Genomic DNA, 19,383 nt, shown 5'->3' with positions numbered 1-19,383 from the left:
TCCCGACTTCAACTGTACATGCTGAAATGCATCTGCAGTGCTGCTTAATAAGTTGGTCAAACTAAACAAGAATTTAAACTCCTCATCCCGACAGCATCATTGCATCAATGCAGCGTAATACATTCTGTCGTCAAACTTGTTTCATTAATACAAAATTGTTACTGGATATATATGTGCAACAAAAGTTCAACATTCACCTTTTGGTACAAATTCTGTCAAGTCTAGCATACAATTTGATGCATACATTGGATAAATCCAACATATGCACCACACAGAAAGTACTGTGCTGCATCTGCAAGGCAATGTTGCAAGGCAAACACAGTGTTACATTGGATATTAATGTACATTTTAATGTACTTCTGTTGTACCAAAACACAAAAATGCTGTTGGTCAGATCGAGGTGTTACACCTTGATCACACAGCACCGATAGTGTCTTTGCTCAAAATAGTAAGCAGCATCATCTGTATATGTGTGCAACAAAAGTTCAACATTCACTTTGCTACCATTTCTGTCAAGCAGTCTAATCATACAGTTTCACACATACGTTCGATAAATCCAAGGTACACCGAAGGCACTGCAACTTTAATAATACTGTCGATGTGATCAAGGCACAAGGCTACTATATTCCTAATAAAAACACGGACTACGCTATTGCGCGACACTGCATACAAGCCAACCATGGCTCACCTTCCTCCCTGTGCTCTGTAACCATAGAACACTTCCACATTTCACCAAGAGGAGGTGACATTGTACGTAAACTAAAACAGAGGCATTCTGGCAGTTCTCAGACACTGTGGATCCTAAGGATCTAAGATGATTTTTGTCATCGTTTGTCATCGTTTCTATAATGTTGTTGCCTTGATTTGTTGGGGTCTCTGTGACTCTGGATTCACAGACACCCAAATATCATCTACATTGAACTGACCTATTGATTAGCGACCCACACTATGTCTGTTATTATCAAATCAAACTGTATTAGTCACATACGCCGAATACAACAGGTGTAGGTAGACCTTACAGTGAAATGCTGAATACAACAGGTGTAGGTAGACCTTACAGTGAAATGCTGAATACAACAGGTGTAGGTAGACCTTACAGTGAAATGCTGAATACAACAGGTGTAGGGAGACCTTACAGTGAAATGCTGAATACAACAGGTGTAGGTAGACCTTACAGTGAAATGCTGAATACAACAGGTGTAGGTAGACCTTACAGTGAAATGCTGAATACAACAGGTGTAGGGAGACCTTACAGTGAAATGCTGAATACAACAAGTGTAGGGAGACCTTACAGTGAAATGCTGAATACAACAGGTGTAGGGAGACCTTACAGTGAAATGCTGAATACAACAGGTGTAGGAAGACCTTACAGTGAAATGCTTACTTACGAGCCCCTAACCAACAATGCAGTTTAAAAAAAATAAGAGTAAGACTAAGAAATAAAAGTAACAAATAATTAAAGAGCAGCAGTAAAATAACAATAGCGAGGCTATATACAGGGGGTACCGGTATAGAGTCAATGTGTGGGGGCACAGGTTAGATGAGGTAATTGAGGTAATATGTACATGTAGATAGAGTTATTAAAGTGACTATGCATAGATTATAAGTAGTAGCAGCAGTGTAAAAGGGGGACAATGCAAATAGTCTGGGTAGCCATTTGATTAGATGTTCAGGAGTCTTATGGCTTGGGGGTAGAAGCTGTTTAGAAGCCTCTTGGACCTAGACTTGGTGCTCCGGTACCACTTGCCATGCGGTAGCAGAGAGAACAGTCTATGACATGGGTGGCTGGAGTCTTTGACAATTTTTAGAGTCTTCGTCTGACACCGCCTGGTGTAGAGGTCCTGGATGGCAGGCAGCTTTGTCCCAGTGATGTACTGGGGTGTACGCACTACCCTTTGCAGTGCCTTGCAGTCGGTGGCCTAGCAGTTGCCATAACAGGCAGTGATGCAACCAGTCAGGATGCTCTCGATGGTGCAGCTGTAGAACCTTTTGAGGATCTGAGGACCCATGCCAAATCTTTTCAGTCTCCTGAGGGTGAATAGGTTTTGTCATGCCATCTTCACGACTGTCTTGGTGTGCTTGGACCATGTTAGTTTGTTGGTGATGTGGACACCAAGGAACTTATAGCTCTCAACCTGCTCCACTACAGCCTCGTCGATGAGAATGGGGGCGTGCTTGGTCCTCTTTTTCCTGTAGTCCACAATCATCTCCTTTATTTTGATCACGTTGAGGGAGAGGTTGTTGTCCTGGCACCACACGGCCAGGTCTCTGACCTCCTCCATATAGGCTGTTTCGTCATTGTCGGTGATCAGGCCTACCACTGTTGTGTCATCGGCAAACTTGATGATGGTGTTGGAGTCGTGCCTGGCCATGCAGTCATGAGTGAACAGGGAGTACAGGAGGGGACTGAGTACGCACCCCTGAGGAGCCCCTGTGTTGAGGATCAGCGTGGTGGATGTGTTGTTACCTACCCTTACCACCTGGGGCGGCCCGTCAGGAAGTCCAGGATCCAGTTGCAAAGGGAGGTGTTTAGTCCCAGGATCCTTAGCTTATTGATGAGCTTTGAGGGCACTATGGTGTTGAACGCTGAGCTGTAGTTAATTAATAACATTCTCACATAGGTGTTCCTTTTGTCTAGGTGGGAAAGGGTAGTGTGGAGTGCAATGGAGAGTGCATCTTCTGTGGATCTGTTAGGGCGGTATGCAAATTGGAGTGGGTCTAGGGTTTCTGGGATAATGGTGTTGATGTTAGCCATGACCAGCCTTTCAAAGCACTTCATGGCTACATACGTGAATGCTACGGATCGGTAGTCATTTAGGCAGGTTACCTTAGTGTTCTTTGAACACAGGCACTATGGTGGTCTGCTTAAAACATGTTGGTATTAGAGACTCGGACAGGGAGAGGTTGAAAATGTCAGTGAAGACACTTGCCAGTTGGTCCGCACATGCTCACATTACAAGTCCTTGCAATCCGTCTGGCCCTGTGGTCTTGTAATAATAATAATACTATTATTAGTATTATTTTGTGTTATAATTTGCCATTTACCTTGAAACATATCATCATTATTATTTTCTTACATTGTTGTGTCTCAATGGGCAACTAGGCTATAAATTGGAGCTAAGTGCAATGGTCAGGTCACTCAGAGGAAGATGTCAGCTTGACATAGAAATGTCAGTCAGGTGTTCCATCCTCATCAATGGACTAAGGTGAGCAAAAACATATCAATCTCTGCTTTTTTTGTTGAGTGCTTCAACTCCTTTCTACCACAAATTAGTATTTTTGGAAGTTTTTCTTCGTAAGCCCTTCTCATGATTTTTGTCATTGTTGTTGAGCACCCCTCCTTTCGTTTGTTTACTGAAGCGAAGGCCCACCTGAACTGTAGGCTACAGTACATGTATAGGTTGCATAGAGGTTGTGTAGAAGTTGAGTAAAAATGTGGCAGTGGTTGTATTCATACCACTAGGTTTATGTAGAGGGTGTGTGAAGTTTGTGTGGTGATTTAGCCGTGTTTGGGTTTAGGTTGAATGTAGGTTGTATAAATATTGTGTTTTGGTTGAGTAGTACTTATATATAGGGTTTGTGGAGTTGTTTCTAGATTGCTTGCATGAGTACCCGCAGTTGTTGCAGTTGAAGTGGTCCGGGTGGTAGGGGTCGTTCTTGAACAGCAGCGGCTGCTCCTCGATGATGGCGTGGCACTTCTGACAGATGTACTTCCCCAGACCACGGGCCTTTTCACGGTTATGACACGGGCGACACAGGTGTCTGAGGGAGAGAGAAAGAGAGTGATATACATGTTGGTAAAGAGTTCTGTCTGACAGGCTTTTTAGGGGCAGCAGAACAGACAGGAGGCCAGACACATCTCCAGCTGACCCTAGGGATCCCGGAGATGTTCCCAGAGATGTTATGACATGGGCGACACAGGTGTCTGAGGGAGAGAGATAGAGAGTGATATACATGTTGGTAGAGAGAGCTCAGCCTGACCCAGAGGCTGAAATACTGTTGCTACGTTAAAACTACAGGAAGGTGTTATCAGTGTGTGGGATTTCTCCTTGCTTTACAAAAGCTATACAGTGGAAAAGCTGCTGTCCCCTATCCCATGATGTTAAATCAGTAATGGCTGATCAGTGATCTAGTCCATGGTTCTGCACTTACCTGCCGGCGTTCTTGACGAAGCCCACGTCAGCAAGCACGGCCTGGCAGAGGTCACAGCAGAAACAGTCAGGGTGCCAGCTGTTGTTCATCGCCTTGATCACACGACCAATGATAAACTCCCCTGTGAGGAGGAGGAGGAGGGGGAGATAAGGGACAACACACTGGCAATATAGAGAGAAATAACTAAAGAAAAAAACTCTTGGCACAAGAAAGCAATTGGCGATAGAAGTCTACCCAGTTGTGTCTAGGGCTCAAGGTGAGGGAAGCAGGGTTAAAGGAGACCAAATATGACCTTAAGCTTCAGACAACACCACCAGTGTTAATAATTCTACTGTGTAGGTGCAGTTCCTGTACTCACCACACTGGTGGCAGCAGGGAGCAAACAGCATCTGGAAGTCATGCTCGCAGTACTTCCTGCCCTCAAACTGCAGAAGAAGAGAACAAGCATCAGAATCACTCAATGATTAGAACATACCATAGCCATAGATAGACCTGTACGTCTACAGATCTGTCTGTGGATATGATCTCCCTTTTTTGGGAACAGCTCTGGGATCCCTAGGGTCAGCTGGAGATGTGTCTGGCCTCCTGCCTGTTCTGCTGCCCCTAAAAAGCCAGTCAGACAGAGACACAACGAGAGAGAGAGAGAGTGGGATAACTCAGAGACAACCCACTGGGTACCGACATCATTTCTACATCTAGTTTTGAATTACATTTGGTTGAGTTGTCATCTAACTTGAATTCAACCTGAAATGAATAACGAATGTCCCCACGTCGTTGTATTTAGATTCAAAGTTGAGTGAAAAATAATACATTAACGACTTTTTGCAAATCCAATGATTTTCCTACGTTGATTCAACAACATCAAATGTTTTTGTTGCTGTTGAAATCACGTGGAAACAACATTGATTCCACCTGTTTTTGCCCAGTGGGAAGCTTCTAATGGGCCAGTAATGCATTTGGCTGAGTGCTGTGAGGTTGGGAGTCGATCCAGTTAATACACTTTACCCAATATCAAATTTGTGACAGGAGGTGAAGGTGTCTCCACCCTTATCTTCTTATATTACCACCCGTACCAAATACATATGATATCATATTTAGTTGTTTTCAGCATGAGGGCCATGTAAGCAAAGTTTGTAATACATCTAATTTAAAGCTGGAGTCTGCATTTGGTGAAATGGTGCCACTGGTCGCCCTAGGTGCACTTGTTATTGTTTATGAAAGGAGGAGAGGAGGACTATAGTCTGCTGTTCTATCATATGTACAATGATGTCCGAGGGGGAAACGAGTTTGTTGTTTGAAGTAACATCTTTGTTGTTATATCTCAAACAGACGTGGCAGTTCCACCGCTATAGATTCCAGGAGGCTAACACAATAAAGGGCTTGGGTTTACTTCAAGCTAGACACAGTTGTATAGAATGTGATGGGTGAGAGTGACAAGGATAATAAAGCTGTATTTACACAGGCAGTCAATTCTGATCCTTTGCATAATTATGGGCAAAAGAGCTGATCTGATTGGTCTAAAGACCAATTAGTAAAAAATATAAAAAAAAGATCAGAATTGGGCTGCCTGTGTAAACAGTCTAGGTAATGTTCCTTCTAATTTGTTGGGGCACTGAGCAGAAACCTGAACGTTGTGAGAATGTTGTGCAACTGCTGGCACACGTTTACAGTGAACACTGAGGCTGTACCCTGTACAGTTATTTAAGCATAATCTAGGCCTACCAACAAAACCAGTGGAGCAAATGGAAATAGCTTTTGATTTATATGATATAGCCTACAATAGCCTATATGTGGTGTTCAACGCAGGCCGACATTGCATGAGACTTTTAAAAATGTTTTTACATGAAGAAGGGCTTGACATTAATTAATTATTTTTTACTTGGTCTAACACCATGGGCCAAATAGGTGACTGACTGTAAATTGCTTTGCATTGTGTTGTATGATGCAAGAAACCACTTTGCAAGAAACCACTTTACAAAATACTATGTATTATTATTACCATACAGAGAATTAGACAACGTAGGCTACCCCACTGCCTATTGGCTTATTTGCATATTCAAGCCTGTCTCAAAATACAACACTGCCCCTTTAATTAAGACAAGCTTTTCACCTGACTGGATTTTCAAAGACAGCTTGAAATGTAGCCTCCACGTTTTGTGCTCTTGTAAGAAGCAGTAACTCCCCAATGCTGACCTATCCTCATCTATAACTGGGCTAATAACTCGCTAACATGCAAAGAATATAAACAAAAATGCACACGCTCTGATCTGAAAAGTGCATTCACTCACGGGTGATTGAAAGACCGCTCGTGGGCTACCCCGGCCAGTGGCGACCAATCATTGGGGTAATAAATCCGCATACAAACATGGTCTCTTTTTTGTTTAAGGCAGCTCCAAAATGCAGGCGTTTCAGTCTAGCTCCGTGCTTTCTGTGATGGTGGGGCAGCCAGCGGAAAATACGGAGCACAGGGGTTAGTAATGTTCTCTAATTGTGCTGTGATTGGCTCAGTGTCACTCATGGGGACACTACGTCCCCGCAAAATCTACAGGGAGAGCTCAAAAATTCAAGCCCCTTGGATGCTGCCATAGAGTTACATTAGAAGTGCCCATCCAAGAAGGCTCAATGTCATTGGCCACAGATAAAATTATGCAAAATCAATGTTATATCCACCGTTGCTTTGATAATGTCAAGATCATACTTTCAAAATCTTAGCTAGCGAACAGTCATCATCATGAATCAAGTTGACAATCTACTGGCAAACAGTTTTCAATCCTTGTCATACGAAGAAAAATTTGAAATAAAACGTATCGGACATAAACATTATACAAGTTGGACATTTCAAATTCAACAACGAGTATGGAAGGAATCAGTGGCTAACTGAAAGCTTTACAAAGTGCTGGGTTCTAAGAATATGAAATGTTACTTATTCACGTCACTGATGGAGTGCTAAGGTTGAGGGTCGACACCAGAAGTTAAGGGTTATAGGAGGAAAGTATACAGTGGGTGCAACTAAGCTTGGAATGTGTTGAGTGCAGGGAAGTGATTACATGTGACAGGCGGGTGAGGGGAGACGGGTGGAGATCTTAGAAACTAACAATGTCACTGAGGGAGAGAGGGTCATGTATAACCTTTACATTATGTCAGGATATGTCACTGAGGGAGAGAGGGTAATGTATAACCTTTACATTATGTCAGGATATGTCACTGAGGGAGAGAGGGTAATGTATAACCTTTACATTATGTCAGGATTTTTTATTGTTAGTAGAAACTGTCAGTAGAAACCACATTTGTTTAAGCAAGCCAGCCAAATCAGCTATTGTTTTTTAGAAGAGTAAATTAGGCTGAATGAACTGTGTCGTTGTCAGACAAGACTCCTCTGATAGCCAGGTGCAGCGGTGGTAAGGATTTACTCCATGGTGCTGAAAAGAAAGCTGATGGTAGAGAGGGAGAGAGGAGAGAAGGAGCTGATGGTAGAGAGGGAGAGAGGAGAGGAGCTGATGGGAGAGAGGGAGAGAGGAGAGAAGGAGCTGATGGTAGAGAGGGAGAGAGGAGAGAAGGAGCTGATGGTAGAGAGGGAGAGAGGAGAGAAGGAGCTGATGGTAGAAAGGGAGAGAGGAGAGAAGGAGCTGATGGTAGAGAGGAGAGAAGAGAGAAGGAGCTGATGGTAGAGAGGAGAGAAGGAGCTGATGGTAGAGAGGGAGAGAGGAGAGAAGGAGCTGATGGTAGAGAGGAGAGAAGGAGCTGATGGGAGAGAGGAGAGAAGGAGCTGATGGTAGAGAGGAGAGAAGGAGCTGATGGTAGAGAGGAGAGAAGGAGCTGATGGTAGAGAGGGAGAGAGGAGAGAAGGAGCTGATGGTAGAGAGGAGAGAAGGAGCTGATGGTAGAGAGGAGAGAAGGAGCTGATGGTAGAGAGGGAGAGAGGAGAGAAGGAGCTGATGGTAGAGAGGGAGAGAGGAGAGAAGGAGCTGATGGGAGAGAGGAGAGAAGGAGCTGATGGTAGAGAGGAGAGAAGGAGCTGATGGGAGAGAGGAGAGAAGGAGCTGATGGTAGAGGAGAGAAGGAGCTGATGGTAGAGAGGAGAGAAGGAGCTGATGGTAGAGAGGAGAGAAGGGTCTGATGGTAGAGAGGAGAGAGGAGTGGTGAAATTCCAGTGTGCCATCACAGCAGCAAGATTTGTGACCTGTTGCCACGAGAAAAGGGCAACCAGTGAAGAACACACACCATTGTAAACACAACCCATATTTATGCTTATTTATTTTACCTTGTGTCCTTTAACCATTTGTACATTGTTAAAAAACTGTATATATATATATGACATTTGTAATGTCTTTACTGTTTTGAAACCTCTGTATGTGTAATGTTTACTGTTAATTTTTGTTGTTTTTCACTTTATATATTCACTTTGTATGTTGTCTACCTCACTTGCGAGGGAGAGAGGAGAGAAGGGTCTGATGGTAGAGAGGAGAGAAGAGTCTGATGGTAGAGAGGGAGAGAAGAGAGAAGGGTCTGATGGTAGAGAGGAGAGAAGAGAGAAGGGTCTGATGGTAGAGAGGAGAGAAGAGTCTGATGGTAGAGAGGAGTCTGATGGTAGAGAGGAGAGAAGAGTCTGATGGTAGAGAGGAGAGAGGAGTCTGATGGTAGAGAGGAGTCTGATGGTAGAGAGGAGAGAGGAGTCTGATGGTAGAGAGGAGTCTGATGGTAGAGAGGAGAGAAGAGTCTGATGGTAGAGAGGAGAGAGGAGTCTGATGGTAGAGAGGAGAGAGGAGTCTGATGGTAGAGAGGAGAGAAGAGTCTGATGGTAGAGAGGGAGAGAGGAGAGAAGGGTCTGATGGTAGAGAGGAGAGAGGAGTCTGATGGTAGAGAGGAGAGAAGGGCCTGATGGTAGAGAGGAGAGAGGAGTCTGATGGTAGAGAGGAGAGAAGAGTCTGATGGTAGAGAGGGAGAGAGGAGAGAAGGGTCTGATGGTAGAGAGGAGAGAGAAGTCTGATGGTAGAGAGGGAGAGAGGAGAGAAGGGTCTGATGGTAGAGAGGTAGAGAGGAGAGAGGAGTCTGATGGTAGAGAGGAGAGAAGGGTCTGATGGTAGAGAGGAGAGAAGGGTCTGATGGTAGAGAGGAGAGAGAAGTATGATGGTAGAGAGGAGAGAAGAGTCTGATGGTAGAGAGGAGAGAGGAGTCTGATGGTAGAGAGGAGAGAAGAGTCTGATGGTAGAGAGGAGAGAGAAGTATGATGGTAGAGAGGAGAGAAGAGTCTGATGGTAGAGAGGAGAGAGGAGTCTGATGGTAGAGAGGAGAGAAGAGTCTGATGGTAGAGAGGAGAGAGGAGTCTGATGGTAGAGAAGAGTCTGATGGTAGAGAGGAGAGAAGAGTCTGATGGTAGAGAGGAGAGAGGAGTCTGATGGTAGAGAAGAGTCTGATGGTAGAGAGGAGAGAAGAGTCTGATGGTAGAGAGGGAGAAAAGGTCTGATGGTGGAACACACTGAACAAACAATAACATGAAGAGCTATCTATCCAAAATGGAGATGTATGGATAAACCACTTCTCCAACCTTTTCGGACATATCACAGAACCAAGAGCAAAAACATATACATGATAATTTACCAAACTTAGAATCAGCTATTAAAGAATACCAGAACCCACAGTATTCTCCAATTACATTGGAGGACAAAATACAAACCCTCCAACCCAAAAAGGCCTGTGGTGTTGATGGTATGCTAAATGAAATGATAAAATATACAGACCACAAATTCAAATGGGCTATTCTTAAACTCTTCAACATCATCCTCAGCTCTGACATGTTCTCTAATATTTGGAACCAAGGCCGGATCACCCCATCCACAACAGTGGAGACAAATTTGACCCCAATAAGTACCTTGGAATATGCATCAGCAGCAATCTCGGAAATTTCCTCTGCAGTATCATCAACAGTAGACGCCAACATTTTCTCAGTGAAAACAATGTCCTGAGCAAATGTCAAATTGGCTTCTTACCAAAATAACGTTAGACAGACCACGTATATACCCTGCACACCCTTACTGACAAACAAAACAAAAGCAACATTTTCTCATGCTTTGTTGATTTAAAAAAAGGATTTAGATTCAATTTGTAGCTAAGACCACGAATACACATTCTATTTCGACACAGTTGCCCTTGTCACAGCTGTTCGAAAGAACTGGACCAAGGTGCAGCGTGGTGAGCGTACATATTCCTTTTTATTTAGGATGATGACGCCGACAAAAAACAATAATCAATACAAACACAACCGTGACGCTTAAGGCTATAGTGCCAACAAACAAAGACAACTTCCCACACAGAAAGGAGGGAAAAGGGCTACCTAAGTATGGTTCCCAATCAGAGACAACGATAGACAGCTGTCCCTGATTGAGAACCATACCCGGCCAAAACATAGAAACACAAAATCATAGAAAACTAAACCTAGAATGCCCACCCCAAATCACACCCTAACCAAACCAAATAGAGACATTAAAAGGCTCTCTAAGGTCAGAGCGTGACAGCCCTGGAGCACACAAAGAACTACACCTACCTCGGCCTACACATCAACACCACAGGTAACTTCCACAAGGCTGTGAACGATCTAAGAGACAAGGCAAGAAGGGCCTTCTATGCCATCAAAAGGAACATAAAACTCAACATCCCAATTAGGATCAGGCTAAAAATACTTAAATCAGTTATCAAACCCATTGCCTTCTATGATGGTGAGGTCTAGGGTTCAATCACCAAACAAGAATTCACCAATTGCAAAACCCCAATCAAAGCAAAACCCCAAACAATGCATGCAGAGCAGAATTAGGACTATACCCACTAGTTATAAAATCCAGAAAAGAGCTGTTAAATTCCGTATCCACCTAAAAGGAAGGGATGCCCACACATTTAGACCCAACCAATTTGTTAGAAAACAAAAAGATAACTATTTGGCATGCTGGAAAGAATCAACAAAAAACAGAGCAAATTGGAATGCTATCGGCTATGTGCCCACTGCCCACAAAATGAAGTGGAAACTGAGCTACACTTCCTAAACTCCTGCCAAATGAATGAGCATATTAGAGACACATTTCCAACAGCTCACACAGACCAAGAAAGAATTTGAAAACAAATCAACATTGATAAACTCCCATATCTGTTAGGTGAAATACTGCAGTGCGCAGTCAGAGCAACAAGATGTGTGGCCCGTTGCCATGAGAAAAGGGCAACCAGTGGAGCACAGACAACATTGTAAATACAACCCATATTTATCTGTTTCTTTATCTTCCCTCTCATACTTCAACTATGTGCTCATTGTTACAACACTGTACATAGACAATACTATAACATTTGAAATGTCTATATTATTTAAAAACTTTTGTGAGTGAAATGTTTACTAATATTTGTATTGTTTGTTTCCCTTTTGTTTGTTGTCTATTCCGTTTGCTTTGGCAATGTAAACATATGTTTACCATGCCAATAAAGCCCATTGAATGGAATTGGTAGAGAGAGGAGAGCGTGTCTGATGGTAAGAGGGGTACAGTAAGTGAACGTCACCTCATAGAAGAGACCCTCAGGGAATTGTTGGAAGCACTGAGCACAGACGAAGCATCCCTCATGGTACAGCTCCCCGTTGCTGTTGACGATCTTCTCCGCCGGGGCAAAGCCACTCTTACAGCGCTCACAAATCGCATTGGCCAGGGCACTGGCCATGTTGCTGAGAGGGGAGAGAGAGGGGAGAGAGAGGAGAGAGAGAGGGGAGAGAGAGGAGAGAGAGAGGGGAGAGAGAGGGGAGAGAGAGAGGGGAGAGAGGGGAGAGAGAGAGGGGAGAGAGAGGGGAGAGAGGGGAGAGAGGGGAGAGAGAGGGGAGAGAGAGGAGAGAGAGAGGGGAGAGAGAGGGGAGAGAGAGGGGAGAGAGAGGAGAGAGAGAGGGGAGAGAGAGGGGAGAGAGGGGAGAGAGAGGAGAGAAGGAAGACGAGTTTACATTCAGTCTTCTTTTTATTTTTTCAAAACAAGGGAAAGAACCGGTCATAGAGTGAGTAACGTCACAATGAACACAGTGTAGAACCCTATTGGCAAGCCACACCACGGCTGAAGCACATTTATCACCCAACGCATAGAAGTAATAGTGTCTCTCTTTACACAACACATCCAGCTGGAGGTTGTATTCAGGGTTTGGAGATCAGGGTGGGTAAATGAGTGAAGAGAGCTGACACATTCCCTCATACACATACAGGCATGTACACACACAAGGATTCTCAGACCAGCTCACACTAAACCTTCTAGTGTGGGCTTTGGTCCAACCCGGCCTATCATAGCTACAGACACAGAATCTGGAAAATCTAAATGTTTTGTTTTCATGGGAGAAGCACTATCCCATCTGTCCTGGATTAACACATACTGACTGACATACAGTGCCTTGCGAAAGTATTCGGCGCCCTTGAACTTTGCGACCTTTTGCCACATTTCAGGCTTCAAACAAAGATAAAACTGTATTTTTTTGTGAAGAATCAACAACAAGTGGGACACAATCATGAAGTGGAACGACATTTATTGGATATTTCAAACTTTTTTAACAAATCAAAAACTGAAAAATTGGGCGTGCAAAATTATTCAGCCCCCTTAAGTTAATACTTTGTAGAGCCATCTTTTGCTGCGATTACAGCTGTAAGTCGCTTGGGGTATGTCTCTATCAGTTTTGCACATCGAGAGACTGAAATTTTTTCCCATTCCTCCTTGCAAAACAGCTCGAGCTCAGTGAGGTTGGATGGAGAGCATTTGTGAACAGCAGTTTTCAGTTCTTTCCACAGATTCTCGATTGGATTCAGGTCTGGACTTTGACTTGGCCATTCTAACACCTGGATATGTTTATTTTTGAACCATTCCATTGTAGATTTTGCTTTATGTTTTGGATCATTGTCTTGTTGGAAGACAAATCTCCGTCCCAGTCTCAGGTCTTTTGCAGACTCCATCAGGTTTTCTTCCAGAATGGTCCTGTATTTGGCTCCATCCATCTTCCCATCCATTTTAACCATCTTCCCTGTCCCTGCTGAAGAAAAGCAGGCCCAAACCATGATGCTGCCACCACCATGTTTGACAGTGGGGATGGTGTGTTCAGAGTGATGAGCTGTGTTGCTTTTACGCCAAACATAACGTTTTGCATTGTTGCCAAACAACACTTTTTATGGATATCTTTAAGAAATGGCTTTCTTCTTGCCACTCTTCCATAAAGGCCAGATTTGTGCAATATACGACTGATTGTTGTCCTATGGACAGAGTCTCCCACCTCAGCTGTAGATCTCTGCAGTTCATCCAGAGTGATCATGGGCCTCTTGGCTGCATCTCTGATCAGTCTTCTCCTTGTATGAGCTGAAAGTTTAGAGGGACGGCCAGGTCTTGGTAGATTTGCAGTGGTCTGATACTCCTTCCATTTCAATATTATCGCTTGCACAGTGCTCCTTGGGATGTTTAAAGCTTGGGAAATCTTTTTGTATCCAAATCCGGCTTTAAACTTCTTCACAACAGTATCTCGGACCTGCCTGGTGTGTTCCTTGTTCTTCATGATGCTCTCTGCGCTTTTAACGGACCTCTGAGACTATCACATTGCAGGTGCATTTATACGGAGACTTGATTACACACAGGTGGATTGTATTTATCGTCATTAGTCATTTAGGTCAACATTGGATCATTCAGAGATCCTCACTGAACTTCAGGAGAGAGTTTGCTGCACTGAAAGTAAAGGGGCTGAATAATTTTGCACGCCCAATTTTTCAGTTTTTGATTTGTTAAAAAGGTTTGAAATATCCAATAAATGTCGTTCCACTTCATGATTGTGTCCCACTTGTTGTTGATTCTTCACAAAAAAATACAGTTTTATATCTTTATGTTTGAAGCCTGAAATGTGGCAAAAGGTCGCAAAGTTCAAGGGGGCCGAATACTTTCGCAAGGCACTGTACTAACATACTAATTGTGTCAGAGCAGGTGTAGTAGGATTCAATCTTAGTCCTGTATTGACACTTTGTCTGATTGATGGTTCGTCTGAGGGCATAGCGGGATTATTTTCCTGCTCCTTGAAAGCGACAGCTCTAGCCTGCGTCTCCCCCTTATGAACCTGGTGTTCCTGAACCAGGAACATGAGGTTTATACGCGGTTTAATGACAACTTGCAGCCATAGTGACGGGTATGTGAGAGACACTTTGTGTGTACAGTATGTGTGTGCAAGGAGGAGAGGAGAGAAAATTAGTTCAAATAAGGGCATCTCTCGATCCAATCTCAGAGCTACAGGGAGGACTGCTACTCCCTGTCCCACACAAACTCAAGCCCACATTCATGTCAATGGATACCAATGTTTTTTTCAGTGACAGTAAGGGAGCGGTCTCTCCAAACAGTGTGTTGTTTATTAGTCAGACCTGATGTAATGAAGAGAGAGAAAAAGAGGGAGGAGGTGGAGAAGGGAGTGAAACGGGCTGCTTTTTTCAAAGGTCAGAATGTGTGCCCAGGAGACAAACACGCACGCACGCACGCACGCTCGCACACACACACACACACACACACACACACACACACACACACACACACACACACACACACACACACACACACACACACACACACACACACACACACACACACACACACACACACACACACACACACACCTCTCAGATAGATAGACAGAAGAATGGGGGAAAGGGTGAGGTGTCTATCTACTGTAACCTTCCTCCCTCTCATCATACAGCCTAGTAGCTGTACATCCTAGAGCAGGATCCACACTACAGACCACCAACGAACTATCATGGTCCAAACACACCAGTACAGTCATGAAGAGGGCACGACAACACCTTTTCTCCCTCAGGAGACTGAAAAGATTTGGCACGGGTCCCCAGATCCTCAAAAAGTTCTACAGCTGCACCATCAAGAGCATCCTGACCAGTTGCATCAATGGGGCCAAGCTTCCTGCCACCCAGGACCTTTATACTAGGCAGTGTCAGAGGAAAGCCCCAAAAAGATGTCAAAGACTCCAGTCACCCAAGTCATAAACTGTTCTCTCTGCTACCTCACGGCAAGTGGTACCAGAGCACCACGTCTAGGACCAAAAGGCTCCTTAACAGCTTCTACCCCCAAGCCATAAGACTGCTGAACAATTAATCAAATGGCTCCCAGGACTAGTTACATTGACCCCCCCTCTCTGTTTTTACACTGCTGCTATTCACTGTTTATTATCTATCCATAGTCACTTTACAAATGACCTCATCTAACCTGTACCCCTACACATTGACTCGGTACCGGTACCCCAGGTATATAGCCTCATTATTGTTATGTTCTTGTGTTACATTTAGATTAGATTTTTTTTAACTTTAGTTTATATAGTAAATATTTTGTTTTTACACTGCTGCTACTCGCTGTTTATTATCTATGCAGTCACTTTACCCCTACCTACAAATTACCTCGCACATTGACTCGGTATCGGTACCTCCTGTAAATAGCCTCGTTATTGTTATTTTATCGTGTTTATTTTTATAATTTTTTACTTTAGTTTATTTGGTAAATATTTTCTTAACTCTTTCTTGAACTGCATTGTTTGTTAGGGGCTTGTAAAGTAAGCATTTCACGGTCAGGTCTACACCTGTTGTATTCGGCGTATGTGACAAATAAAGTTTGATTTGATCTGATTTACAGTAACTCACTACATTCCAGAGCACATAGAACGTATTGGCACAAGATGTGGAATCAATGCAGAGGTTCCATCAAGATATTCTACAGCTATCATCACACTGTCTGATGTAATGTATGAACATATAGGGGCCATATTGTCAGGGCCTTGGTGTGACATCAGACAAAAGGAAGAATTCAGAAGCCCTTTTCTGGCTCTGCTAGTAGGAAATGACACAAGCCTCAAGCATTTCCCCCCAGAGACAGGAAGACAGAAAGACTATGAAGGAGGTGCTGAGCTGGTTGGTAAATACTTCATGATCAGTGTTGGGGAGTAGTTAACTACATGTAGTTCAACTAGTCATTTAATTACATTTTGATGTAGCTTGGTGGTAGTTGAACTATATTCAAATCTTGGTAGTGTTTTCAGTAGTTAATTACTTTTTTTTACCATGTAGTGGTGTAGCTAACTACTGGAACTACATACTATTTTTTTAGCAAACATTTTAATAAAATATGGGTGAAGTAGGCAAGAACTCTTTTTTGACATCAAACCTGCACAATTCACACTTGAAACCGTTTTTGTGTTTAATAGGCAAAATTACACATCTGACTCCAGAGTGATCTGTTTTTGCAGTTTGTTGTCTATGACATTTCAGATTTAGATATGACTTTTTTTCACAAAGTAGTTTGGATGTAGTGAACTTCCATGAAAGTAGCTTTTTTCAGTAAACTATTTTTTTTTGTTAAGGGTAGCTTTAGTGTTGCTTAACTTCTTCCAGTGTGAGGTGATTGGTCGTTTCCCCCAACACTGTTCATAATACTAACTTAGTGAGTTTGTTTCACAGGTAAAGAGAGAGGGAGGGAGAGACAGAGAGAGGGAGGGAGAGACAGAGAGAGGGAGGGAGAGACAGAGAGGCAGAGAGAGTGAGAGAGAGAGGCAGAGAGACAGAGAGGGAGGGAGAGAGACAGAGAGGGAGGGAGAGAGGGAGGGAGGGAGAGACAGAGAGAGGGAAGGGGGAGACAGAGAGAAGGAGGGAGGGAGAGACAGAGAGAAGGAGGGCGGGAGAGACAGAGAGAGGGAGGGAGAGACAGAGAGAAGGAGGGAGGGAGAGACAGAGAGGGGGAGGGAGGGAGAGGGAGGGAGAGACAGATGTATCATCAAGTTGCACAGGGTTTTGATCTTCTGACCCTCCCTGTGTTGTCTCTAGTGCTTATGTCTATAAAAGGACCAGGTTGTCATCACATATCTGAGCGACTGACACAGACTGTATGGTCTGTGCTAGAGTACCTGAGGCATCTAAGGATCGGACTTAACCTCTCTGAATAAGTCAAAGTCTCAAACTGTGTGACTCTCCTTATTGCCTTGCTAATGATTAGCATTCCAGACATTTTCCTTGAGACTAGAGACTTCAAATGTGACATATTTTCAGTGACTATACTGATAATGCTGATAACATTACCCCCAATGACCCCCATAATATGAGTAACATTCATTCTAACTATCCACAGGGCCACAACATAAGCTCACATATATTTAGCCTGCCCTCATCCCATAGATCCCTTCATGGCACAGAGTTCTCATGCCTGCCAGCATATTTCACTTTGCATAATACACTTCCCCCACACTAAAATAGTCCAGGGTCTCTGAGCCACAGTCTACTACCACACCTCGACAGCATGCACTGTAGCAGAAAACAGCCAATAGTCTATTCATGTCAAATAACTCTATAGAGTTCAGATCATCAAATTGTTCCTAATCATCAAACTGTTCCTAATACCAGAATTGTTCCCAATAATCAAACTGTTTCCAATACCAGAATTCTTCAAATTCTTCAAATTTCCAATAAGCATTTATCAATCAATCAAATGTATTTATAAAGCCCTTTTTAGATCAGCAGATGTCACAAAGTGCTGTACAGAAACCCAGCCTAAAACCCCAAACAGCAAACAATACAAACAAAGATCAACCACAGTCCAATGTGAAAACTCTAAACCCTTAATCAACTGAGTGGGTTTAATCCCCCAAATAATGTACAAGTTACAAGTTATACAGATCTTTAGCCATGGATCACACAGGTGATTTCAGAGATCCACACCAACAATCCACACAATCCTGTCACACACACCTTCTCCCCCAGTGTGTGTGTATCATGGCTCCAGGACTTACAAGCGTGCATAGAAGTCACAGAACTCCTTGTAGACTTTGACATCGCTGCGTCTCCTCTGAGACTTGGAGACGGGCAGCTCTGCCTCCCCACCGTTGGCATGACGATGACCGTTGAACTCCGCAGGGTGTGGTTCAGGGTCCTGGGCCTCCCCATTCTCCAGGATGGTGGGGGGCTGTGGCTGACTTTGAACCTGTACCTCCATAGTACACGTCCAAATACTAGTTAGTATAAGCTCCTAGTCCAACACACCCTTCCCCGGCCCTATCCAAATACAGGCTCTTTCCCAAACAGTCCAATCCAAAAAGTAGGAGTAGTCTAGAAAGTGATGGTATGAGCAGCACTGAGACAGAGAAGAAGACTGTCTGACTGCCCTGACTTCACACAGATCCCTGATTTACCTCCCTCCCTCTCTCTCTCTTTTTATCTCCCTTGCTCATACTCTCTCGTTCCATTTCACCCTTCCTCTCTCTCTTTTTATCTCCCTTGCTCATACTCTCTCGTTCCATTTCACACTCCCTCTCTCTCTTTTTATCTCCCTTGCTCATTCTCTCTCGTTCCATTTCACACTCCATCTCTCTCTTTTTATCTCCCTTGCTCATACTCTCTCGTTCCATTTCATCCTCCCTCTCTCTCTCTTTTTATCTCCTATGCTCATACTCTCTCGTTCCATTTCACCCTCCCTCAACTCTCTCTCTCACATGCAGGTTGGCATTTATGGTAATGAATTTTGCCCTGGAGGCAGCTCTGCAGAGTGGTCACTAGCTAGCACAGCCACAAAATCATAAAACCACATTTTAAACCTTAACCACAATGCTAACCCTAATGCCTAACCCTAACCTTCAGTTAAGGACAAAAAGGTCATTTTTGCAATATTATACATTTTGACTTTGCAACTGGCCCATCTAACGGACAGAGGTTACTGTGCCACTGGACACAAACACACACACCAGTGGGGGCTGCTGAGGGGAGGACGGCTCATAATAATGTCTGGAATGCAGTCAATGGAATCGTATTAACCACATGGAAACCACATCTTTAATGTGATTGATACCACTCCATTGACTCCATTCCAGCCATTATTATGAGCCGTCCTCCCCTCAGCAGCCCCCACTGACACACACTTCTACATTATCACTCATGGAGATATGTTGTGATTTCTCACTTCCAGGAGAGAAACAGATGGTTTGGCTAAAGTCATAGCTCTGTGTGTGTGTGTGTGTGTGTGTGTGTGTGTGTGTGTGTGTGTGTGTGTGTGTGTGTGTGTGTGTGTGTGTGTGTGTGCGCGCGCGCTCAGGGAGATCCACCACATGGATCCGAGTCAGAAACAGGCTGAGTTGAGCAACTCAGTGTTTTGCTCAAGGGAGATTAAGGAATGAAACATGCACTCTGCAATATTAAAACATAAATATTTTTTTAACCAGGCAAGTGA

General features: G+C 43.7%; 1 protein-coding gene across 8 annotated transcripts in view; it reads right to left on the bottom strand.

Annotated features, from left to right (window-relative positions):
• The window catches only part of LOC110501702 (LIM and senescent cell antigen-like-containing domain protein 1), a 69,703-nt gene that overhangs the window by 12,247 nt on the left and 38,073 nt on the right, over positions 1 to 19,383 (bottom strand). For 6 of the 8 annotated variants that reach the window (XM_090215893.1, XM_036959055.2, XM_090215894.1 and 3 more), the window contains exons 2-5: positions 11,689 to 11,848; positions 4,511 to 4,577; positions 4,153 to 4,273; positions 3,613 to 3,762 (exon numbers count right to left, since the gene is read on the bottom strand). In XM_090215893.1, coding sequence (XP_090072019.1) covers positions 3,613 to 3,762; positions 4,153 to 4,273; positions 4,511 to 4,577; positions 11,689 to 11,848 — 498 coding nt within the window. Of the gene's footprint in view, positions 1 to 3,612; positions 3,763 to 4,152; positions 4,274 to 4,510; positions 4,578 to 11,688; positions 11,849 to 17,953; positions 18,689 to 19,383 lie in introns of those variants that run through there. The other 2 variants (XM_036959053.2, XM_036959052.2) reach the window with 2 other exon arrangements.

The sequence above is a fragment of the Oncorhynchus mykiss genome, chromosome 22 (genome assembly GCF_057628025.1).
Source record: "Oncorhynchus mykiss isolate SJ-2025 chromosome 22, ASM5762802v1, whole genome shotgun sequence".
Lineage (NCBI taxonomy): Eukaryota > Metazoa > Chordata > Actinopteri > Salmoniformes > Salmonidae > Oncorhynchus > Oncorhynchus mykiss.
The sequence above is the reverse complement of the archived record's forward strand: the minus strand, read 5'-3'. Positions and strand labels throughout refer to the sequence as shown.